Raw genomic sequence first — 27,034 nt, 5'->3', positions numbered from 1 at the left:
TACATCAATATTTCACCACTATTCTAACTTACATATCTCTCATAGGTGAAAGATGGCGGTTCCTAAACAAAACAAAGCCATTTCTCACCAAGCGCTCATCAAAGAAGATTTGAAGAGTGGTGCATTCGAAAGCAAGATCACTTCACATTGGAGCAAAATTGGAGATACCAATCTCGGGAAGTTCGACACCAAGAAGTTCCGGCACCCTTCATACCCAAGTGAACCTACTACTACAGCCAAGAAGATGATTGAAACTGGGATCATAAATGCAACTGGCTTTCCTCCCGTGGTGCAATGTTACGAGATGATTGTAGAATGTGCTCAACATTATGACTCTACCTCAAGAAGAATTGTGGCGAAAGATGGAACAGTGCTCGCATATCTCTCGGAGACAGAAATCAGCGAAACATTTCACCTACCCGAGCCTAAGGACATGGTCTACATAAGCATGGAAGGAGCTAAGTCTGCTTATGATGATGATCCAGATGCTTGTGCGAAGATCATTGACAAGTTTTGGTTGAAGAAGAGTAGAGGTGGTACAAGCAATTGGCTCAATAGACTACATAGGATAGACTTCAATGATGAATTCAGAAACTTCACCTTACTCCATCGATTAGTTGGTGCACCTGAGGCTTCATACTTTGAGGATTGAATGTTCTACTTCATTGAGACCGTTACTCATGGCAAGAAGGCAATCAATTGGGCGAGGCTCATCAGCAACAGCTTTGATCTACAGTTAAGGAGGTTGATGCGCACCAGAACATATCGTAATTAGAATGTTAAGTGTGTTAACGGTAGGTGGTTACCTAACGATTGCTGGTAGTTGGCACTGGGCAACCTGTACCGACACCTATATATATGTACTTGGGTTTCTATTTCAGTGTGTGGATATTGCTTTAAAAAACTATGTTTTGAATTACTGACATTTTGGAATCAATGAATGCAGACATATGAGTTCTTCTCACTTGCATCTTTGTGTACTGTTAGATTTCCTATATCTTTGTATGGTTATGCATTGAATGCACACACACCCCTCAGGGGCAAAACATCTGGCGTTGTTGCCAAGTTAAACCTAGGAATGACGGGAGCATACTACATGGCACGACGATAATGGGACAACCATGGAGCGAGGGGACAAGTAGCAATCTTGAGGAAGAGCCGGAGAAGTTGTTCGAAGGAGAGAGAGCACTGACAAGGGACTTCACCTGCATCTTACAAGCATAAATCGAAACTTACGTACGAAGGGAAGCCACGGCGGAGGACGTCCCTGAGAGCGTCGTGTGGAGTGCCCTTGGCATAAGTCCGGCGGTGAACCGGTTGATGAATAACCTGCCTAGCCTATTGGCACAAGCATTTCTTGACCTGCAAACTCACCAAGAGGAAGCCTACCGTGAGAACCATTGGAAAAAATTTTACAACAATTCGAAGAGAGGAGTCGACGGGAGGAGGAGGAACATGACGAAGGCCGCCGAAGAACCTTCCACTCGACAGATCGTAGGTATTGATGGTCGTGAAGCTGAACAAAGACAGAAATCGTGTACCGAAGGGACAAAAGGAAGACGGGCACGAGGCAGCAACGAGGGCACTAAGGTTGGAGCAACAAGTCAAATGAAGGAGACGGCTAAAGAAAATTGTCGAGGAAGTGGAGGGAATGGTAATGATGGCTCCACTGGCGAGGGCCAAGTTTCTGTATTGATAGAAACCAGTAGGAAGCGGTTGGGAGACCTTTCCCTCACGTTGGAGGAGATTGGCAATGGAAGTACGGTAGAGCCGTACACACCATTTAGAGGTGACAAGACTAGGAGAGAAAAGGAGACCGAGACTGAGAACAAAGAAGTGGAAAATACAGGTGCAGCCGAAGGTGTCGAGAGGACACAAGGGCATGGTAGTAGAAGCAATTTGTTCGGTTCAAGCTCATCAAACCCTAGTAGTCAAAGTAACCTGGTGGGACCCAACGTACCAAGTTCTGACGGATCAATTCCTAGAGGGCCAGTTTCTGGAGGGTCGAGTTTTGGAGGACAGACTGGGCCACAACTAAGGAGCATAATGGCGAACAGGCAGAAGTTGCCTAAATTCACTGGAGACGGGAAGGAAGATCCTGTATGGCACTGTCGTACATGTGAGACGATCTGGTCGACCAATGGAGTGACCGACAAAGCTGAATGGGTGGTGCAGTTCCCCGCCAACCTACACGAGGTAGCCATCGATTGGTACTCCGATACAGACAAGACGAAGGTAGGTACTTGGGACGAGTTATAGAAAGCCTTCGAGACGGAGTTTCGACTCCTTCTGGACGACAATGAAATCATCGCCGAAATCTTGTGCACAAAGCAAGGGAGGAACGAGACAGTACGAGCATACAACTGGCAACTCAAAGAATTGCTCGGAAAGATGGATAATCAACCCACTAATGGATTGAAAAAGCGGTGGTTCGTGGAAGGACTGAGATCCTCCCTCGAGAAGAAGATGAAGATTGTCCCTCCTACCTATTGGTGTCTATTTTATCATCCACCAAACATTAGGATAGGATACCCGAAGGCATTTTATCCTCTCCTGAAAAATCACTACTGATTCCAAGGTCTATATGTGCAAACAAGCGACTTTAGTGGAATAGCTTCTTGGGTAGTGTATGCTGAAATTTTCAAGGGGGACTTACGTTTGACAAGTATCTTGAACTGCTGGACTTAGATGGATTTAGCAATTTTAGGCTCTTCTTTATTTTTTGGAATTTTTTGGGATTTAGACTTTCAAAGAAAGGGAAAAAGGGATAGGGTTTAGGAAGGCTAATCTAATCCTACGAGTTCTGGAGACGGTATCAATTGGGTGCTCTTGAGAAACCAAACCTTGCTTCGCCACACTAGGGACAACTACACAAGGCCGGTGCAATCTTCAATGGGTTGTGCTTATGATCGAGATGTTGGGATGCACAGGGGATGGGCTCAGACTAACTTTGCACGGTAGAATGGAAATCATCCATTTACCAAAAGTACGAGCGGAGATACACCATCAATTGACACTTATCAAATCCTTCATTCAAATTAACAACAATGAAAGCAAATCTAAATTAATTTTAACTAAGTGTTGAGGCAATTGAAACCATGCAAATCATTCAAATAATAGAGATTACAAAGCAGCGCACATGCAATATATTATCTGGAAATGACCTTAAGCAACAATACATCAAAAACCTCACCCTTTTCAAATGAGAGGAGGCAACCTTATATAGTTTCTCAAAATAAATGAATCGCCGAGATCAAACAGTGATCAAGGGCCCAGATTGAAAGTCCTAAACCCTAATTAGGGTTTCCCGAAACACTATCAGTTCAAGCAAATGAAAGAGTGACAAGTGGCGTAGCTGCTAATTTTACTGAGGTGAGTGGCCACTTTCCTCTTTCAGAGATTCAACGTATCTGGACACAATGAGCTTGACCTCCTCCATGGTGACACTTGGCAAACCGCCAATCTGGAAGTCGATGAGGTCCACATCGTCGACGCATGTGGCAAGGAAGCCTTCCCATTCCACTGCTTGGGTGAAGAAGTTGTCATCGATGCAGAGGAAGTTTGCAATCTTTGAAAGATCGCCTTTGTTAATCATCCCTAAATCTCGGAAGAAGCTTGCCTGAATCCTGGCTCTCAGGTTCCCTGCTTGTAAATGCTTCTCCCTTAGGCTTTCCTTCTTCTAGATTTCTGACGCCACACGGAATACCTTGCCCAGGATCTCTCTAACCCTTGCCTCTATCTCAAAACACTTGGTCTCGGATTTCTTCAGAACCTCAATCCGAGTGACCAGAGCATAGTACCGCATGCCGAAGTCTTACCTGTCTCCTGTCTGTATGATGCCTGCATCCACTAAGCTCCTCTTTGACATGCCTCAGATAACCTTCAGGTGAGGGAGTATTTCATTCTGAATTTCATCCACTTCTTCCCAATTGGATGCTAGATCCTGGATACAATCAATCAACAACGAAGTTGCCTCATGTGCTGATACTAAGTTTTCTACCAGGGTGTTAGCACGTACCAAAGCATCTGAAATCCACTCCTTCTCTTGAGTGTACGATCCCTTCATATCATCATAGCCCTCCATTGATCCCTGTTGAAGAGGCTGTGGTGGAGTAGCCAGGACTTCATGGTTGAGCGGGTTGGTAAGATGGAGAACATACTTCTTCCACTGTTGGTTCTCTTTTCCACTTTCTTCCTCTTTTCCTTTTCATGAGCCAGCCTCATCTTTAGAACGTTGCAGGAGTCATCAAAATATTGGATCTCCTGGTCCTGGGTAGGCTTACCCATCTCTATGGTGGTAATCTTGTAATCATCTGCAGTAACATTGTCCCTAGTCTTCCCTTCTTTGGGCACTGCTATCTGGACTGTCCTGAATCCGGCACTGTCTCTCTGAATCAAGGAAAACTTCTTGGCTGGTTTGGGTGGTTTAGCTATAGCGGGTTCATTCACCTTCTCCAGGAATGCTGCGGTGACCTCCTCGGTTGAGTGGGCCTCCTTGGGAACCTTGGCCTTTATCCTTGCTCTCAGCCAATCCGGAATGGTTGATTGTTCTACAGTGTTCCGATCAAACTCATCATCCGCCTCTCCTAGGTTCACTGGTATGCCATCCAAGAAGATTGTAGGGGCTTCCATCTGCCCCCTGTCTGGAGTTCGGAAGACCTTCTCCACCACTTCCTCAACTGGCTGGGAAAGCACTCTTACTTCATCATCAATCACATAGATGTTCATCTCTTGCTCCCCAATTGTACTTTGATCAGGCGCAATGGAAGCAGCACTTAGGATGGAGTGACTTTCACTGGATTCTCTTCTCTCACCTACAGCCCTTTTCCCTGTGACCTTTGTGGAGCTTCCACCCAACTCCTTCCTCTTTCGAGACCCAACACTTTCTGGATTCCGAGCATCACCAGCGGAGGTACAAGGATGGACGGACAGAGTATCATCTACTCCCATTAACTCATAAGTTAAAGCCACACCTTTGACCTTCAACTGTTTTGTCTTTTCAGACGCCCACCACCTCAAGTACTCAACCACCAACCTCATGAGGTCTACTAGATCTGATTTTTCTCCCTCTGTCCAATCTATCAAGACTAAGGGTTCATTCTTCATCTTCTCAAAACCTGGCTACTGAAGTTCTAGGCTTTCTTCTACCTGATCGGCAACTTTGAATACTTCCGTTGCTCTCACCATACTCAAAGGAATTCTTGACCAAAACTTCTTCCGGATCTCGAAACTATCGGCTGCATTGGCCCAGTAGTCTTCTAAATCCAGTCTGTGCTCAAACGTTGTCCCTTCGATCTTCTTTATCCTATGGAATGGATCGAAATCTTTTCTTGCCTTGTATTGATAGAAGGGATACCAGGCCAGTTCTTTCTCAGTGGTGGCTGCAGCCTGTGATGATGGACATGTTTCCAACCCATTACCAATTGTAAGTGAGGACGTCCCTGCCTTCTTCTACTTATCCCTTTGAATCACTATATACTCCTCCAATTGTCTCACAACCTCAAGCAACACCACTCGGTTGGTAGGGTAAGCTGGAAGCTTGTGTGGAGGCCCAGAGAATCCCTGAATTCGGAGGTAAGTGAACTTTGGATACTGGATGTACCAACACCCGAACCGACCGATGAAGTCCATAGACTCTTGAGAGAGCCTCTGGTGCAGGCCACCTTGAAGGGTCCGGGTAATGTGCATCAGGAAGGTATCATTCACCCTTTTGAAATGGAACTTCTCCTCCATGTGGAGCTGGGGATAGCAATCATATACTGGAAATTGGTTCTCCTTGTTCCCAACTTCTCCTCTACAAGTGAGACCTCTGTACCTGTATGTCCTGGCTAAAGAATAGAACAAGTAAGAACTCATGAAGAAAGTCATATTCGCCTCCAGATTCCTTAGCTGGCTGTCTAGGTTGTCGCTGATCATACGGGCCCAGTCTATCATTTTTACCCCATTGATTATTTCATTAATGAAATAATACATCCAGGGTTCGAATGGAGCTCCCTGAGGATTTCCTATTATTCTATTGAGCAGGACAATCATGTCCCCAATGTCCTCCTTGAAGTATGCTCGCACTAGGCTCTTCCTCTGGAGTTTGGAGGCACCCTTCCTCGGCTTGTCTAGCCAGGAATGGTTAACTATGGCATCATACTCCTCTAGGTGGTCGTGGTACAAACTGTCAGCTTTGTCCTTTGTCATATATACTGCGTTGTGGTACTCAGGGATCCTGAAGGCCTCTCTGATGGCCTCATCGCTGACATTCGCCAACAATCTTCCATCAAGTGCAACAATATCCTTACTGACAGGGTTGTAGTGTTTGGCACATTCAACTACTAGTTCATTGCACTGCATGGTGGGGAGGAAGCCGGCAGCGTGCACGATACCACTCTTCATCATTTTTCGCGCAATGGTGGTAGGCACAAGGTTGTCCAGACCAAACATTCGCTTCTTAAACTCCCTCAGATTGATGTGTCCGAGGTTGGTGTCGTTGATGTTCTTCCACTTTGAAGTCATCCTAGATTCTGGAGGAGCATCTTTGTCTACCTGGAATTTCATAATGTATAAGGCCTGCAGACAAACAATGGAAATTTTAAAGTTAGAAAAGGATTTGCAAAGTTTTGAAAATAACGGGGCTGCGAAATGGCTAAGTGTTGGAAAATTTTCCATTTTTTTATTCTCATACTTAGGCATAAAAATCGAATTTTCACCTTAAAACCTTCAGTCTTAAAGTTGGTTGTGGTTACCACCAAGTGTCAAAACTTCCAAAAAAATTTCATGCTTAGCCAAAAAAATGATTTTCTTTCTCCAAAATTTTCGAAAAAATCATTTATTAAATTCTGGAAAATATTCAGAAAATTCACAATTTTAATTTCACCTCTGACTTGGATAGAAGTAAGGCTAGAATTTTCTCCAAAATGTTTAGAAAATTCAGAAAAGTTTGGATGATTCTTCCTCGTACTAGTTGCCTTTCTCCAGAAATCTGTAAATCTTCTGCCAAAAAATATTATCCCACTTCCAGCAATATCTAGAATTTTCTCCAGATGATCTTCAAACTGACATACTTCACTAAGCTCTCCTTAGTAATTTTGAACTTCTTGGTGCAATAATGAAGTTGATAATGAAGTATTTGTAGACAAGGTTAAGCAAAACCCCTAAAATCATCCAACTCATACTTCTAATTCTAAAAAAAAACTTTCCATTTTGATTTAAGTTTGAAGATATTCATCAATCCTCCAATATTCCTTTTCAAAAAAAACTTTCCATTTTGAATTAATATCTCAATAATTTTCCAATATTCCTTCAATATTCCTTTCCTCAAAAAAAAGAGAAAAAACTTTCCCTAGATATTTTCTTCATTTTGGATTTAATTTTGAAATCTCTGTGGATTTGGTGACATCATGTTGACTTTGTTTGACCTTCCGTGTGTAAGTTGATTTTTTTTTTGAATTTTATCTCCATCTTCTTCAAATTTTGGCGGGCTTTGGATACCTCTCCAAGGTATGGCGGAGTTTAGAGGGTCTTCCCGTGTGTATGGCGAACTTTGGAGCATCTGCTTCATAGGGCGGACTTCAGGCATCCCTCCTCTTGGGCAGACTTCAAGCATCTCTCTCACCTCTTGAAGACCTTGGGCGGACTATGGAGAGTGCTCCATCTTGGGCGGACTTTGGTGTTAGCTCCTTCATGGCCCCTCTAACCTTGGCGGACTTTGAGGTGTGCTCCTCCATCACTTGGGCGGACTTTGGGCATCCCTCTTCTTGCTTGGGCGGACTTTGGAAGGCTCTCCACATTGGGCGGACTTTGGAAGGCTCCCCTCATAGCTCTCTTCAAGGCAAAATTTTGGCTAAGGCATGGGGCGGACTTTGAAGGTCCCTCCTCATGACTCTCCCAAGGCATAGCGGACTTTGGTGGTGTCCCCTACATGGCTCCCTAACCTATGGCGGACTTTGAGGTGGAGGCTCCTTCACCTTGACCCTCCTAACCTTGGCGGACTTGGCTCTTCTATCTCTCCACATGCTTGGGCGGACTTTGAAGGTGTCTCCCACATGACCTCCAAATGCATGGCGGACTTTTGGCTTGGCACCCATGTGACCTCCCAAAGGCATGGCGGACTTTAAACTGAGCACCCACACAGCCTTCTAAGGCATGGCAGACTTCAGGCAAGGCTCCTTCATGGCCTCTCTTGCATCGTGATGGGGTTTGAACCTGCAAAAATACTTCAAAAACCTTTGTTAGCCAGACTTAGCATAATTTTTAGAGAAACTTCAAAATTTCACAGTTTAATCTAATTTAACCGGATTAACTTGAAATTTGAAATCCATGCTTAGGTGGATCATCTGAAGCAGCAAAAAGCCTAAAATCTAGGGATTTAGCTTTTTAGATCGAAACTTGGAATTTTCAAGTTCCGGTCTAAGCTGGTCAGTGGTACAAGTGTAAACCCTAGGTTTGCATCCCGAAAAAGCAAAAAGCCTAAAATCTAGGGATTTAGCTTTTTTATGTCAAAACTTGGAATTTTCGAGTTTCGGTCAAAGCTGGTCAATGGTACAAGTGTAAACCCTAGGTTTGCATCCCAAAAAAGCAAAAAGCCTAAAATCTAGGGATTTAGCTTTTTTAGGTCAAAACTTGGAATTTTCGAGTTCCGGTCGAAGCAGGTCAGTGGTACAAGTGTAAACCCTAGGTTTGCATCCCGAAAAAGCAAAAAGCCTAAAATCTAGGGATTTAGCTTTTTTAGGTCAAAACTTGGAATTTTCGAGTTTCGGTCGAAGCAGGTCAGTGGTACAAGTGTAAACCCTAGGTTTGCATCCCGAAAAAGAAAAAAGCGAACATCCCTAAAAAAAGGGAAAACTTTCTAAAAATAGCCATACCGGGGATTGGGCTAAAAAGGCCAAAAACGAAACTTCCTAAAAAATAGGAAAAAGCAAAAAAGCAAACTTTCTAAAAATAGAAAGTTGTCCAAATTAGTCCAAATCAATTGCGATCTTCGTCCTTTGGCCTCTCTAAGCACTTTGGTGGTGTTCACACTTCGGAATCTCATAACTTGCAAAAACTAACTTTCAATAGTCAGGCCTGAAATGCTCTGAACTGGATAAGACTTGGTGAAACTGCAGCAAAAGGTCACAGGACGCTAACAAAACCCTAGAAAGCAGGAAAATCAGAGGGTCCCCAGTAGCAATGGGGCGATGTGTGAAAAGGTCACAACACTACCTCATACGAGAATGCATACAACCGAGCCATGGACCTCGAGAGCGAAGGCAAGACCTCGAAGAAGAAGAAGGATAAATCATCGGATGACAATGGTTCCTCTGAGACCAACAATGACAAGGACTCAAGCAAGAAAGTTCACGCTCTATAGAAGGACATGCATAGAATGATGAGAGAATTCAAAGCAATGAAGGGGAGCAACAGTAAGAACAAAGGGGACTTGTGGTGCGCAGATTGCAAGGAGGAAGGCCACACTAAGGGTACGTGCTCGAAGAAAGCTTTCTATGACATTTGTCAAGTACTGGGACACTCCACCAAAGAGTGCCCGTACAATATGAAAACAAGAAGCGCCCAAGTGCTTCTGACTCGGGAGCAACCTTCCACAATCGCAGTAGTTGCTAACCCACAGCAATCGGCCAATACCACATCATCTTCCGACGGGTACAAAAACAATAGACAAGGAGGAAAAAATAACAACAATAGCACCCGCAGAGTGCAGTATGATGCAAAAGGCCGCCCGATAATCCAGTGTTGAGCCTATAATGAATGGGGATATTATGCCCACGATTGTCCCAAGGGAGACACCCCTCAACATATGTGCTAGTGGTGCAGGCCAAGAGATCACGACGACAGGAGTTGCCCGAAGTTTGGAATAAATTTGTTAACAATTGAAAAGTCCAATGAAAGGGAGATGCTCGCCATCACTAGAGCACAAACAAAGAAGGCTACTTATCTTGACCCCCGTACGAAGAAGGAACGAGTACGGGCAGCCAAGGCTGATATTGAACGGGAAATGAGGAAGGAGCCCCAGGAAACTGCGACAAGTACATCTGTTGAATCCAAACAGAACATCCTCCAACAAGTGTTGCAGACCGAGGTACCCATCAAACTCTGGGACCTCCTCAACACCATGCCCAGATTAAGAGAAGTCGTCACTAATGCCATAGAAGTGTTGATCCGTACAGAAACACTTCACACAAAGGTGTTGGTCAGCCCCTCGGCTGACCCCATGTTGTTGACGGTGAATAGCGAGAGACACCCGGCAGTGGTGGAAATGGGGATATTGGGTACGATCCTCACGGACACCATCATAGATGGAGGGTCCGGGGTGAATATACTTCCCGAGGAGACTTGGCAGAAATTGGGCAAGACAACACTATGGTCGCCGACCTTCAACTTGGTGGGTGCCGACTAACACGGTATCAAACCCATCGAGACACTCATGGCTCAATAGGTGATGATCGACACTCAGCCCTTCGTTCTCGACTTTGTGATGATTCCCTTGAAGAAAAGGGGCTATGACACAATCCTTGGAAGAGGTTGGCTGATTAAAGCCAAAGTAAATCACAACTGGAGGCAGAACATGTTGTCCATGGAGAAGGGGGGTCAGAAATTCATCATCGACCTCCAAACATAGATGGTGAGTGAAGAAATGGCCTCTTCTTTAGATTCTGACTCCGATGGGGATTTTGGGGTGGATGAGAACAAAAAGGAGCCAAATGACGAAGGTGTTCTGGAACTAGAAGACTGCTTCGAGGATGAGGGAGGCTCGTTGAAATGGCTATTCCACTAGCAAATTGAGGACTATGAAGTCTTCCATCCTGCGTACCACATGCTGCAAATTGAAGAGGAGCCAGGCGAGCAAGATGAGTTCCCGCCAGAATATAGGGAGTATAAGGAGGGAGATTCCAGAGTGAATGACGTTCTGGCATACGAGTTTGCAAAGGACAAACCAATAGGGTAGGAATACCCCACCCTGAAGGAGACAAACCTAGGAGATGCAGCGATCCTTCGAAATATCTGGGTGGGAGACAATTGGAATCCAGTGCTAAAGGCGGCAGCCTTCAAAAATTTTATGGAATACAAGGACGTGTTCACTTGGACCTACAAAGATCTGAAAGGAGTCTCGCTCGAACTGTGTGTCCATTGGATACCATTGGTCCCTGGAGCCCAGCCGATATGGAAGAGGCCCTACCGCATGAATAAAAACTATGCGGCCAAGGTGAACGAAGAAATCAAATGGATCCTGGAGGTTGGCATCATATTTCGCGTGGAGACAAGTGAATGGGTTTCGCCGATCGTGATCTCGCTGAAGAAGGAAGCCAACCAAATCCGCATTTGCATGGATTTTAGGTGCCTCAATGCAGTCACCATCAAGGATCTGTTCCCTATACCTTTCACAGACAGCATCTTGGAGGAGGTGGCTGGCCATGAAATGTACTCATTCATGGACAGCTTCTCGGGATACAATCAAATTTGGATAGCAAAGGAGGACAAGTTAAAGACCACCTTTGTGGTGGAGGATGGAGTATATGCGTACTACCTCACCACCTAGAGATGAGCAAATGAATGAAGAAGCACAAATTTAAGAAGGAAGATCCTCTATTCCGAAATGGCTAAAAGAAAGACTAGCTCAAGAAGTGATAGTAGTTGAGGACTATTGGATGAACATTCAAAATGATGTGGAAGTGAAGAAGAAGACGTATTCCAAGCTATCTCTAGACTTCATCAAGAAATGCAAGTTGTTTCATGTTGCTGATCAAGTTCAAGATAGTGGCAAATATCTCCAAGCAGCCTACACCAAAGAAGACAGAGATTAAAATCAAGTGGGTCGACATAGAGGTTGATGACTTGAAAGAATTGATGAAACCAGTTTTAGAATACACCCGCATATGGATAGACATACAGCACCAAAAGTTGAAAGAACGGAATATAGCACTAACATTCCACTCAAAAGAAAGAGTAGATGATGAAAATGAAGCAAGCACAAGTTGGAGTGCTCCTCAACCATCTCACTCAAGAGGATCTAAGAGAAAGGAGGATCGTGGAGAAAAGGAGCCCTCAAGAAAGAAGCATAAATCAAGTACAAGTCAGCCTTCCTCCAGACATGAAGAACAAAGGATAGAAAAAGAGTTTGATTCAAGGAGCTAATGAATCAACAGAATCTACAGTCCACAATGATAAAGGAAAGGATAAATTATCAAAAGAACAAGAAGATCTCACCCATCTCATTCAAGAGATCGAAAGGAGACGAAGAAGAGTATTATGATGAGACTACCTCACCACCTAGAGATGAGCAAATGAATGAAGAAGCACAAATTTAAGAAGGAAGATCCTCTATTCCAAAATGGCTAAAAGAAAGACTAGCTCAAGAAGTGATAGTAGTTGAGGAAGAGAAAACATATGATACAGCGAGTCTTCTAAGCCAAACTCAAGAGGTCACTGAGAAGAGGAAAGCTACGAAAATGTCAAAGGTGATCAAGGAAGTTGCAAATAGCTACTCCAAGGGTTGAGAAGTATGAAGGTGAGATCACAGCAGATGAGTATGATATGGAGACTATTGATTTGGGTCCACTCACCTCTAAGCAAGCTATAGGTGATGCAAATGATTCATTGAAAGCAGTTAATGACATGTTGAGAGCTGAAATAGAAAAGAATGGAAGATTAGAAAGAGAGATAAGTGCGTGGAAGAACTATGTCCAGCATTTTCAGCAACCATTGAGACATCAGAGTCCAGCAACCACACCACCACCTTTGCTTCCTCCAAAATCAGTTGATCATATGGAGAAGATGAGGAATCCCGCACAATTGATGGATACTTGGATAGAGGACGCATACACCAGAGTTAACAAGTTCATGAAGGACATAATGAAGACACTTGATACAGTCAAAAAGGTCCTTGGGAGAACTCATGTCCTCATAGAAGCCTTTGAAGCATTTGCTCATGCTAGAGATGTCATCATTCCAGTGCTTCAAGTAATAAGGAAAACATCCCGAGAAGTTTTGACAAGAGAAAAGGTAACAAGAGAAGGATCTACACCTAGCTTTCTATGATGGAGCAGTCTAATTCGAACAAAGAGAGACATTTTTTAGAAGATTGGAAATGGATGCAATCAAGTTCAAGATGATATGCATCGAATTCATGATAAGATAGTGGAAGTAGCACAGATTGTTTTAGAGAGAAAGATTGATCCAAGAACGATCATAGAATCTAGAGAGTTGGAGAAAAGAATAAGAGTCATCTTCTATGGGACTGATGGAATGATCACCAGGGAACAGTTGACTGATATGCTTGAGTTCGTGGTTTTAGCAAGTAAAACTCCAGAACTTGAACCTGAATGGGATGATGCCATCGTCAAAGCTTTCAAAGTCGTTATGCAAATGGAAGAGTAGTTGAAGTCTCTACCTAAAATCCCAATGATAGAGGTAGAAGGTATAGTGACTAGATTCATCGAATATGCCAGAAAGGAAAGTGAGAAAGGAAATAAGATTCTAGAAGACAGTTTGTTATGATCCTACTTGGCAGCTTGTTTTCTCATTGGAGGATGCTTCCTCGATTTTCGTGTCAGCACATGCTATTTTCTCATTGGTTGTTTCCATGATGATGTTTACCTAGATAGGGTTTCATTTGTATCAAACCCTAATTAGGGTTTAGGTGGCAAAATCTTGGCCCTTGATCTCCATTTGATCTCGGCCCTTCATTGTATTTGGGAATCCTATATAAACTCCAATCATTTCATTTGTAAAGGGTAATAGAATAATAGAGAAATAGTGAATAGTGCTAGAATAGTGAAAAGAGAGATTAGATATTAGAGATAGAAGTCAAGAATGATAAGAGGAGGACTTGAAGAATTGTTGTTGTTTGGCTATTGGGTTAAATAAAACATTGAAGTTATGGTGTTTCTATTCGATCTATGAAGCCTATTGCATGGTTCTTTATCTTTTCAAGTCAACCTCTAATATTAGTTTAAGTATTTAGATTGAATAATGGAATGTTGCACTTGATGTATTGTGAAACTCGTAATCCATACCACTAGCCTCTTGTTGATTGTAAGTGTGCCTTGTGTGGTCAACTAGAACCATTGATAGTGCTTAAGTTCAATTGTTGCTCAATCATTGATATGCATTCAAGTAATGGTGTCTATGCTTAGCAATGATTTGAAAAATCCTAAATATCCTTAGAAGATTGCACTAGTTCTAGTGGAGTTGTTCTTGTATGGTGATGCTAAAACTAGTAGAGTTCCACTAATGTCGTCTTCATCCATTCATTCTTAGGATAGCTTAGAGCCTCTCTAAGCCCTCATCTTTTGCCATTTTTTTGACAAAATTCAGTAGTGCTAGGAAGGAACTTCACTGCATATCATTCACGAAGTACTTAATGAAATCTTTCGTAGCCAAAAATGCCCCTTGATGAAACAGCAATCACAACGACCAACAAAGCTTATCCGCATGTAGTGACCCTACATTCATGAACCTTGGAGTCTTCTCAAGTGATCCTTAAGCTAATCTTCAGCATTTAAGAGATTTTATTCAAGAGAGGATAAGATGCTTTTGGGTATTTTATTTTGTGTTTGCATGTGCGTAAAAAACACATCAACACTACCCAAACAAGCCTTGTTGAATGGTGCAGTATTGAAAGATGGACAATCGCCTGATTTCCAGTAGTGGTGTAACTTGCTCCGAATGAGGAAGGTCGTTTTCGAAGATATCAGCAATGGATGTACCCAGGTAGATGGAGCAATAAACTTGATACATGAGAAAATCGTAGAAGCAACTGAGATCATACTTGAGAAGGAAATGAATGAAGGAATTCATATAGATGTCGATCAGCTAGCTGAAAGAGTGAAGATCATATTCTTTGGAGCAGACGGATCACCTTTTGAGAAACAACTGGATGATATGCACTCATTCACAATACTTGCTAGCAAGACTAGAGATTATGGGCCAGGATGGGAGACAACCTTTGCCTTTGCTTTGGAAGAAGTCAGCTACTTGGAAGAATAGTTGAAGAACCTGCTTGCAGCTCCAATAACTGAGATAGAGTTCATGACGTCCAGATTCGTTGGATTTGCAACAAAAGAAAAGTACAAGGGCAACAAGATTCTAGAATATAGTTTGCTATGATCCCATGTGGCATCATTTTTCTTAATGGAGGATTTTTCCTTGAAGTTTGTGCCAAATGGACATCACATTCCCATTGGCTAGTAATAAATAAATTGTAATAAGATTAGGTTTTTGTTGTAACAAACCCTAATTAGGGTTTAGGTGGCATAATCTTGGCCCTTGATTCTGATTTAATCTTGGCCATTCATTGTATTTAAGAGCACTATATAAGCTCAACTCATTTCATTTGCAAAAGATCGATTAGAAGAATTTTGAAGAATTGTTGCTCAATGCTACAAAATTAATAAAATCATTTAAGTGTTGGTGACCTATTGAGTTTTGGAGCATTTGCTTGTTTCTTCATCCTTTTATGAGAGAGCTTAATATTTGAAAAGACAGAAAAAATAGAATAGAATTTGCTTAAGTATTTTAGATGAATGAAAGATGCATGTGCATGATTGATAGTGAAGCTCATTGTTCATAATACTATTACTCCATCGATAGTGAAGTATCCCGCGTAGTCAATTGAACTCAATTTAACCGGAGCTTAACTTCAATTACTATTACATCATTGATATGCTTCATCTTGAAGGTATCTATGCTTGTGGTAGTGATTTAAAAATCCTCAAGATACCCTTAGAAGATTGCACTAGTGTTGTGGAGATGTTCATGGCATGTTGAAGCAAATCTTAGTTGAGCTCACTTGAAGTTGTCCATTGTCTTGCACTCCTAGCATTAGCATAGCATTCCTAAACCTTGCTCTTTTTTCATTTTTTTTAATCAAAGATCATTAGTAGTAGGAAAGAGCGATATTGCAACATCATTTGAAGAATAATATTCATTGAGCTTGAATTGATGAAAAAACAATTGCGTAAGTCCCCTTGAAGGTACAACAAACACATCACACCATTGAAGCTATCCAACACTTCAAGACCTGACTTTGTAAACCTTGGAGTCGTCTCAAGTGATCCTTCGCCATCTTTAGCATTTGAGAAGTCTTTGTTCAAGAGAGGATAAAGTATTCAATACTTTATGCTGTGTTCGATTGTGTGTGAAAACACCATCAACACCTTGTCCTTTGGCATCCAAATTGAAGGGATATGGCCTACCCTAGGCTATGGTACGACCAAGCTATTATTGCACTGAAAACACCAACAAAAGCCACCATAATCCTCTACAAAATTCAAGAATCAATTCCTAAAGACAATCATCAAAATGCCTTAAATACCTTCATTTTTGGTGACCTCGGATTTTAGAAACTTCAAAAAAATCAAGGTGTTTCTTGCATGAAAACACCAAACTAGATAGGATGGATCTTTCACATCGAAACTAGTGAATACTGATGAGGATCTTCATCCTCAATCAGCTTTGGAAGAACTTCTATGTTCATTCCAACATCTCGGTATGTGTGCAACTCTAAATGATGAGAATGAGTCAAATCCCCTTTATATAGAGTTGGAGAGAATTAGGTTAATTTAAATTTTCAAATTATATTATTTCCCTCAAAAAAGCCCTTTAAGATTTTAAAACAACTTGAGTCCCACTTTTTTCCATTTCCCTAGGTATCCAACTTGGGGACATGTTGATGTGTGTTTTAGGCACAATCAAACACAGAATAAAATAACAAGGTATCTTATCCTCTCTTGAACAAAGTCTCTCAAATGCTATGCTTCGTGATTAAATGAGACAACTCCAAGGTTACGAAATGTCAGGTCTTGACTCGTGGATAAGCTCAATGGTTTGATGTGATAATGCTGGAATCACAAGGGGACTTACGTTGAATGCTTGGACATTTGAACAATGTTGGAACTTGATCATCTGATACTGCAATCTTGTGATGCTTTCTCTCCTAAGCTAACTTGAATTGGAAAAAAGGACAAAAGGGAAAGGGTTTAGGAAGACTAATCTACTCCTAGGAACGTGAGGGGCAATCAATGATTGGATAAAACTCAACTAAGCTCTGCTTCGCCATCAACAAACAACTCCACAAAGCTAGTGCAAGCTTCTAAGGTAATTTATAGATGTTCAAATTACTACCATCAACATCAATACCATCAAGGCAATGCATACCAGTGGACGAGCAATAGTTGAAGTTAAGTTCAATTCCAATTCCAGTTGACCACGCAAGGCAAACTTGCAATCAGCAAGAAGCTAGTGGTATGAATAAACGAATTTCACCATTAATCATTCACAATTCCTTTCATTCATCTAATCAACATGAAAGCAAATGAGAATTGGAAACCATGCAACTTGTTGAACAACACATTTCACCATATCTTCAATGAAAAGAGTATATTCATTTACAAGCCTTAGCAACAATTTCTTCTTCTCCTACTCTACTCTACTCTTCTAATGGTCTAACTACTAACTATCTTCTACTCTTCTAGTGCTAAATATTAAACTTCTCAAATGAGAGCACTGAGACTTATATAGAGGTCTCATTACAATGAATGGTTAAGATTGATTTAAGATCAATGGCCAAGATTACAAGATAAAACCCTAATTAGGGTTTGTTACAAGTTACAACCACCATTACATTGAACAATGAGAGATGAGGGTAGGTAAGATAAATAATATTTGATGTAACGCCACGTGTCACCTATTCCCTCCCTGAATGAATGTTGACTTGGTACCCTTTGATTGAACAAATGGCGACTAGGATCCCACCTCATGAACATTCTTCACAATGTTTGGAATTCCTTGTGATACTTTGCATTTCATCCTCATGTTAGGCAATTAACCTTGAACTAATTCCTCCTTAAAGTTCCTTGACTTTGAGATTCCTTGAGGCAGTTCCTAATTTCTTGATGTGAAATCCTTTTTGCTTATGTCTTGAACTTGCTTTCTTTCATTTGTTCACCATTAAGGTGAAGTCTTCTTCATGTTTGATCTAGTCCACATCTTTCTTTTGGAAATCCTTGTCTTGAAATCCTCTTCTAATCCTTGAAATGTTGATCGTCCTCATCGAAATATATCCTTGTCAAGTCTTCTCCCTGCCTTAGGCAATCCTCTTTCACATCAAGCCTCGATCATCTTGCGTCCCTTCCTCGCAGCAGCCCTGCAAAACAAACAAATATAGAATCAAACACCTATGGGATAAACCTTGTTTCAACCTTGGTGGGAAATTGATCATCATAGGGGCAGATCAGTTCCCAAAACATCTGCATTATCCTTGTCCATTCCTTCACTCGATGGAAATTTGATGCCAAGGGACTACTTTGTTATTGATCTTTATTTGAATTGATTTGTCCATTCTTTTGTAATTTTGTCCTCATGTGGAAATTCAACCCTCATTGGGACTCATTGTCCTTGAAAATCTTGCTTGATTTGATCACCATTTGATGGAGTGGAAATTCGAACCCCATCAGGACACTTCAATGTTCCTCACTTTGTCCTAATTAATTAAGGTTCTAATTTCAATAGTTTTCAGACCTACCAGCTCATGAAAGTCAGAAATTCAACATTAGGTAACACAAATTCTAGAAAATACAAGAGATTTGATCAAAATCTAGAAAATTTGTCCTTAGAAAATGTGATTCTGAGTGTAAATGTCTGAAACACCCCTATAACTTGCACTTTAATGGCTGGAAGTGATCTTGTTTATGGTGCAAGTCATTCGTCTAAAGCGATCTTCCCTTGCTTGGCTAGAAATCATCATGTTTTGCCTGAATCTATGGCTGGGAATGACCTTTCAGTCTGAGAATAGTAGCTGGTAAAAACATTTCAAGTCTGAAGATACCTCTCTACACTCAGAAAATGGTAGACTTTGATACTTGAAACACTTTCCCATGTTTGAACTTCTTGGTTTAAAGTTTGAATACACATCCTTAAGTCTATAAAAAACTAGAATCTTGGTGTCTTTAGCACATCCTAGGTCTGATTTGAAGTCTGAAACACCTTTGTAATTTATATTTTGATTGTTGGAACCATAGATGCGCTACTCACAGAAAACTCGGCAAGTTTTGAAAAACTCACGAGTCTTTCTCTGTGGCAAGTAATTGACTCGCCGAGATAACTCACAGAGTTTTTTACTCGTCGAGTTTTTGGCAAGTTTTTCACAAAAAGTCGGCTGCATAAAAAAAAGAGGCCAAAACACGTCAAAAAACTATCTAATTTTTTATTTTTTTCAAGCTAGTCTCATTCTCTTCATCAAAATATATACATGAATATAACATTTAAGTATTTAGACTTTTAAGTTATATTTCATGTATATATTGGCAGGATGTTTGAGAATGGTTTCAGATCTCTAGGAGTTATAATGCAAATTCTAGGTTTTAGAACATCTTTTAAATTTCCAGACTTAATCAAATTTCAATAATCAGTAGGCTCCTATCAGCATTCTCTCACTCTCTCTATCTCACTCACTTTATCTATCTCAAATTTTAGAATAATCTATCTACCTATCACTCTTCCTCTATCCCCTCTCTACTACTCTCTATCTGACTCTCTCCTCTCTCCCCCATAATCTAGACGTATCTATCTACCCTTCACTCTCTCACCCTTAGACCACCGCGAGGGGTGCTACCCTCAACCTCATTTTGGCGAGGTGGACGAGCCACATTGAACTCCAAGGATTAGACCCTCTAGTTCTATCTTTCCCTTGGTTTTCACTAGAGCTGGGAAGAGGAAGATGTAAAATGTTTTGATGTAGTATTTACTTTTAGTTTTACAAAAACAATTTGCAATTTCATTTTTGTTTTAGTCTATCAGCAATCAGCATTCCACAAGAGGATGCCATTTTGTACCCAATTTGCGTTTAAATCAATCAAATATATCTAGACTCAGCTTGTTTCTTTTGTGTACTCATTTATTGACTCATTGGATGCATCTGCTCATTGAATTTTGCAAAAAATGCATTTCTAGTTAAATTTAAGCAATTTTTTAAGTTGTCAAGTTTTCGCTTAGTTTTTGCCAAGTTTTTTTTTGGGGCCTTGTCGACTTTTTGTTTTTGGCGAGTAGTTCAACTATGGCTGGAACCACTCAATAATCATGGCGCCACATATACTTGGTGCAATTTTTCCCCAATCAGCTGGAAATGCACACGCCTGGGCACAAAAAATGGCTGGGACAATGATTTGGAACAGCGAACAAGGGCTGGGAACAATACAATGTAAGCAATTGATGGCTGGTAATGTTGTCTCAGCTGGGAAAAAATGTCTTCAACCAGCAATGGCGCCACCTTTCAATGCTTTAAACTATCTCCCAACAATGGCACCACAAGGGGTTTTGGACGAAATCGCCCTTCCTCCAACTGTAGCAAACTTCCCTTTGTCTTCTTCTAGCTCTCTAACTGTCAAATCAGTCAGAATATAATATAATATAGGTGCTGGACTGAGTGTTTTATTCATGTTTTCACCTTGTAAATTCACCACACAGCCAATGTGGGATAAAACTCGTCTTTACCAGCCAAGTGAAAAATCGATTATGCATTTGGATTTCAACACTTAGCAATATTTTCCCTTGCTTGATCATTAAATGCACATGTAGGGGAAAATCAATTCTCATTGGGACACATTTGTCTACAAAATTTCATTAAAATTTAATCTCCAGCCACTTGGGGAAATTCGAACCCTATTGGGACAAAATATTTTCACTTAAATTCGTCCCAACTTGCAAATTAAAACCTTGAGGGGAAAGTCAACCCTCATCTAGACAAATTAATTCCATCACTTAATTCATTTGCATCCCCAAATTCACTCTAGGGGAAAATCGATGGCCATCTGGACAAATAATTTGATCATTTCATGTAAAAATACCCCCTAGTGGAAATTTGCCATTCATCGAGACTCAAAATCCCATTAAAACTTGTCAAATTCCATCAATATATCCTCTAGAGGAAAATCGAACCCCATCTGGACATGAAAATCTTGTCATTTTCCATCATTTTATCCCCAATGGAGAATTAACCTCCATCAAGACACATAAACTTGTTCAAGTCCTTGCATGTTTATTCATTCTTACCTCATTTTGTTCCACTCCACAATGAATGTGGGATAAATGTTATAAAATACCAGCCTGGTGGAAAAACATGGGTCATCAGGACACTTCATTCGCCTTGAGTGGAAAAACGACCTCCATCGAGAAAACCTTAGTGGAGAATCCAAATGCATCATGCTTTTCCCAAAAAACACTATCCATGAGGGGGAAAACATGGACAGAGATCATTTTCATCATAAAAATCACTTCTTTTTGCTCACAATGCAATGGAAAACCATGCTCCATCGGGACAAAGTCCATTTATGTCTTCAAAACTCAATGGAAAAACACCTCCCATCGAGACAACTGACTTTTATGCCTTAATTTCAAGGAGGAAAAACGTCTTCCATTGGGACTGTGATGATTTTCACACTATAAAGTCCCAATCTTATCATATTTTGCCATTTTGCTCAATGGAAATTCTATTTCCATCGGGACTTTCAACATTTTACCTGGATTTGAGTAGGGAAAAATAGGGGTCCATTGAGATTTTGTGCATTTTTTACTTGTTTTACCTCCTAGGAGTGAAAAAATGACTCCTATAGGAACCTTTAGCACTTGCGCACAAAATCACACCAATTTGCAACATTTTTATCATTTTCGCTCACATTTCAAGGCAAAATTGAAACCCAACACCTAGCAAGAATAAATCAAAACTCTAAGGCAACTTGACACTTAGGATCATTTTAACATCTTTTTCAACATTTTGACATGACACCCTCTCATAAGCAAAGGCTAAAACTCGGGAACTACTGCTAAACCAAGGCAACCTAAGTAAAACACCAACCCTAACAAGCAAAAAAGTGGGGTCCCCATTTGCAATGTGGCGATGTGTGAAAATGTCACAACAGGACGTAACTTTATAATGTTTAAAACTAAAGTGAATATTAAAAATTTTAAAAGTTACTTTGTAACTTTAGTGCAAATATTAAAATAATCCAAACCACTTTGCAGAAAGCACCACCAAGGCATCGAAAATTGAAACTCAACATGCTAAGAAGAAACCGACACCAAAGAATGATGCTGAGTGCCAAAGCGGGCACTCACTAAAAATAGTAGTATTCTCCAAGCACTGTGGAGAACAACCTCAAACCCAAAAGCCAACTTACTCCAAACCACCACTGGATGCCAAGAAAACCCTAAACTGATCTCTCCAAGAACATTGGAACTTTGGAAGCTCACCTAAAACCTTCAAAAAAAAACCCAAAACTGGCCAACACTTGTAGAACAATATGCCATAAAATGGGAACATTATAGTTTTTTAGCAGAAAGCCTAGGCGTGATTCGACTAAAAAATGGAAGCAATTTTAAACCCACAAATCCTATTTCAAAAAGGCAGAATTTCTAAAATAAACATCAAAAAGATGTGCGATTTTGTAAAAAAATCTGCCAAAAACCATTGCACATATCCATACAACACCATACTATTCCATTCGACCTTTTTTGGTATGTTCTATGTCACAAGCGAGTCATCATTGTCGAAAGCAGTCTATAGATCTCCACATGTTCGCCAATCCCAAGAAACTCAACTTGGGCTCTGATACCATATTACGAAAAATATAACATAGAATGATTACCAAGATATTCGATATTAAACAAGGAGTGAAAGTCTCCTTAAATAAGATACAAATGCTTTATCCAAATAAGATAGGAGTGACAACTAATAGGATAAGACTTGCAACTGATAAAGCAAAAGAATTAAGAATATTCTTAAAGTCTATACTAAAGACTAAATTGATCATTATATACTAAGTACTACGATAATATTTTAATAGAAAACTTGTACAATGTGCATACTTGTAAATTCTATAATAGATTTAGTTAGATCTTGTGGGGCTTCCCCTTATACTTTGACAAACAATTCTACCATTCACATTGTTTTGTTTTGTGTTTCCTGACAACAACTAACACTATTCCCTAGTTAGTAACCATCATGCAATGTAGCACTTCAATGAATGTCGGAGGCAGTTCAGTGATGCTATCATATCTGTTTGTTTATAATATATTTCACGTTATTTTTTGCAGATATCCATTTTCGGTTATTTAGATAGTACAGAAAGTGCTTGTAAGATGTGGGTAATAGAGATTATCAATGCATGCATGTTTCCTTGCTTTTACTGATCATAATCATGTTATCACACATTCTCTTTGTGAAATTAAGGAATGTATGGTATAAAAAAACATAAAAACAATTTGTTTTGCAAATTCAAAATATGCTTTGCCAATAACCTCAAAAATTAATGATTTTTATTATGCGTAACACAAAAGAAACTTCTGTTTCAAGTAGTAATGATCCGCTTTAAGTTTTGTACACATTAGATACATATAAAACTTACCCACACAGCACTCAATTAGAAGATCCTGAGCATCTTTTGTTACACGGACATGTGCAGGTAACATCTCCTTGATGATCTTGGTCATGGTTGCTGAAAAGATAAAAACCAAACATGTGAGTAAATTAACATATTAACTTTTGATTTAACAACTATAAACTTCCTAAATTCCAATATATCTATGCTATGTCAACTAATGCATTTGTTGATCTCCTTTCTTATAATAAAAATCCAAATTTCTGGCCATACTTACTCAAATATAACAGCTAAAAACTTTATTGAATCATCCATCTTGAGTGGATCAAGTCCAACAGGAAAAGGGGGCAAGAGCTGCTATATGAAAATTAGAGAGGCTCAGTAAAATAAATAGCTTAACGATGGACTCCCTAGTAAACAGATTTTAAATGAAGATTTGGAGATAGATCAGATGCAACTCCCTTGCCGGCTCTGGTATCTGCACTTTGTATGCTTCAAGGATACTTTTGTGCTTATGCACCTTGGATCTACTAAAATGAATGGTCGTTAGCACTAAGATATGCAGTTATGCTTAATTTCAGAGCACACTAATTTAGGGAATTTTTCTGTTTACCCTGTTTAATTGCCACCGCTATCTGAGATTTTCTTTTGCCTGAACTTGAAATGAACCAGTTGGTCATGTAGAACTTTCTACTTCAGGATCAAATATGCCCCTGTTTTCCAATTGCCAATTGGCTTACTGTAATCGACTTCAACATAGCAGAATATCGACTAAGTTGCAAGAAATAATTGCAAGTTTTCACTTTATATATCTGACGTTAGCTATGGATATAAGAACCTTTGCCACTAGCAATTACTATGCTCAGTACCAAAAAAACTGTAATAAAGAAAGAACACACCAGGTTAAAGTGCCTCTTTTGAAAATTTCAATCTTGGCGTGGCCACCTTTATGACCAGGTAAGCCAAGCAAGTACCAATAAAGGATGTTGAAAGTTGAAACTAACTTGATCAGATTTCGATTTCCACCTCTGTGCTACTTGAGTAAATTCTTTACTTGCTTTCCAACCTTCCATAGAAGCTCATGACTACCTTCTAAAGCCAAAAGACTAGAACTTGGAAATTACTGGGAGTTAGAATATAATTGCTGGACCTTTGGGATGTTTTGTACAGATATTATGGAGGGAGGAACAATTCAGGATAAAACCAAGATCTTATCGGCATAAGAAAGGACAGCTGCAATAATGAGACAGCCCAGAAAATGTAATGGCAGGGAAAAGCTCATTCAAGAACCAGAAAATTATAATTTTGACTTGAAAAGGTGGGAGAGCTAACAAGCTAAAGAGGTAAACTCTACATCTTTCAAGAATGTTGCATCAAGGAAACTAGAAAGCAACCCAAGATCGACCAGACTAAAACATGATCATTAGATTTTACATTCATTGTCTAGAATTGAAAATGGATAGAGCAGATTGTATTTCTAATCGATTTTCAAGAAGTTCTATGTAAGGATAAGATTCACATAAGTAAATATTTTGGGATAAGTTCCAGGGATCTTCTTCTCGATAGCATAAAGCATCAATAGGGAGTTGGGTAATGAGATAGACAATATTCCTATTAAGGCTAAGCAACTTGTGTTAGAATAAACAATAGTTGCACCACATAGTACATAGGGATATCAGTAGATATTTCTTAGTTAGCATGATTATGTTATGCAGGAGCATTCTAGTGCTCATGTCATCCTGCACAACCAAAAAGATTTTCCTCTAACAAATTTTAACGTTCTTCTGAATTTTCTGTGTGTTGGAGGTTTTTTCTTCATTTTGGATTGAGTATGGCACTGCCTTCTCTGATTTTTTCCCCTTGATATGTTTGATAAGATGATTTTCTGAATATTTATATCTAAATTCATCCTAAAGATGGTGTGGAAAATGTTATGAAGGTGGGGGCATGACATATTTGTGAAGGAAAAGGATAAAAGAGTTAGCTATGGGTGATAAAAATGAAGAAGCCCACTTCAAAGAGGCCCTTGGGACTGACAACAAAGAGCTAGGTAGAGAATTTCAATCTACCGAAGGGAATCTTTGGCAGATATGGTAAGGACCTTAAAAGAGATGAATCAATAATGTATTATCAAGAAATCTACACAAAATGGGGCGGAAGGAAGTAATTGAATAAATTCAATTAACCCAATCCAAAAAACTTTCAAAGCCAAATTTCTAAAAATAAATAAGAACGGACTCCTGGACAATATTCAACTTCTCCTAGGAAAGATCAATATACCCACATATGATGGATCAGGCGATTATTCAGCCAAGTCATGGTTGCAGAAGTTGTATACATATCTCTCTTTGAACCCCATGTTTGAGGAAGATGCCATAAAGTTTGCCACTTTACACCTTGAGGGTGTGGCTCGTGAATGATGGTACCATGGCATGGCAACCCAAGGACATAACACAACCACCATAGAAGAGTTTAGTCAAAGATTAATGGAGAAGTTCAACAGGAATGATCATAGATTTACTTCAGGGAGCTAGCACAATTGAGACGAGGGTACAATCGAGCATATTGGCAAAATTTCAAAGGCTATTAGTAATTATTCTAGATGTGACAAAAAAGAGACTCATAGTTATGTTTGTAGAAGGCCTCTTTGAATCATTCAAGGGTTTGGTAAGAGAATTTGACCCAAACTCCCTACAAGAGGCCATAAAAAGAGCTCTAAGTTTGGAGGACTTAGTGACCAAAGGTAATTCCTAATCCAAGAGCGCACCACCAATGCCGCAACAAAAGCCTCCTTATAATAGCATCCCTCAACCTAAGGCATCACCCCCAAAATCAAGCAAGATGGATAAGTCAAAGAAAGAACTCAAGAGGAATAAGATGTTTTTCTCTTGTAGAGAGTCGTGGACTGCTGGACATAAATGCTTGTGTAAAGGACATATACATTACATAAAAGTGGTGTGAGATGAAGATTCAGAGTTAGAGGATGAACCAAAGGTATTTGAAGACTCTATTGATCATATTTCTAAAGAACACATTAGCGACAAGGGAAAGTACACTTGCTTCTCTCTTCAGAGCCCCGAAATATCTTCCCTTCGAGGTTAGTGGAGTGCTAGCAAGACATAGAATGATTGTTCTCATCAATAATGGGGTCACCCATAATTTTATCAACTAAGGTTTGGTGATGAAGAGAGGATTAAAGGCAGAAGCATTTGAAGGTTTCAAGGTTGCAATAGCTGATCGATTGACCATTCCATGCAACTAGGTAATCAAGCAACTCAATATCAATCTGGGAGACCACAAGGTATGTAATGACTTTTATGTGATTGGCTTGTGAGATACTAATATGGTTTTGGGAGTACAATGGTTGCACCTCTCTAGGAGAGTATTCACAAAACTATCAAACTATGGAACTTAAGTTTACAACAAATGGAAAGAAGATTGTCCTAAGAGCTACATTGCGAGGTTCATAGGTTCTACCCTGCGCACCTGTACCGGGTTCACCCAGGTACAAGTGCACCTTGCGCCTCAAGGTGTGCCCTAGGCACCTCGGGTGCGTTATGGGTATGCGAGCGCGTAGCCACAGCACACTCAAGGCACCTAGGGCATACCTTGGGTGTATCCAAGCATACCCACAAAGAAAATGCCGAGTCACTTCATAAAGTGACCAAAAAAATTTA

General features: G+C 40.3%; 1 protein-coding gene across 1 annotated transcript in view; it reads right to left on the bottom strand.

Annotated features, from left to right (window-relative positions):
• The window catches only part of LOC131032069 (protein Dr1 homolog), a 131,983-nt gene that overhangs the window by 64,755 nt on the left and 40,194 nt on the right, over positions 1–27,034 (bottom strand). Inside the window, exon 2 of the mRNA XM_057962992.2 lies at positions 23,385–23,474. Coding sequence (XP_057818975.2) covers positions 23,385–23,474 — 90 coding nt within the window. The remainder of the gene's footprint in view (positions 1–23,384; positions 23,475–27,034) is intronic.

The sequence above is a fragment of the Cryptomeria japonica genome, chromosome 4 (assembly GCF_030272615.1).
Source record: "Cryptomeria japonica chromosome 4, Sugi_1.0, whole genome shotgun sequence".
NCBI lineage: Eukaryota > Viridiplantae > Streptophyta > Pinopsida > Cupressales > Cupressaceae > Cryptomeria > Cryptomeria japonica.
Note: the sequence above shows the minus strand (reverse complement) of the source record. Positions and strands in the feature narration are given on the sequence as shown.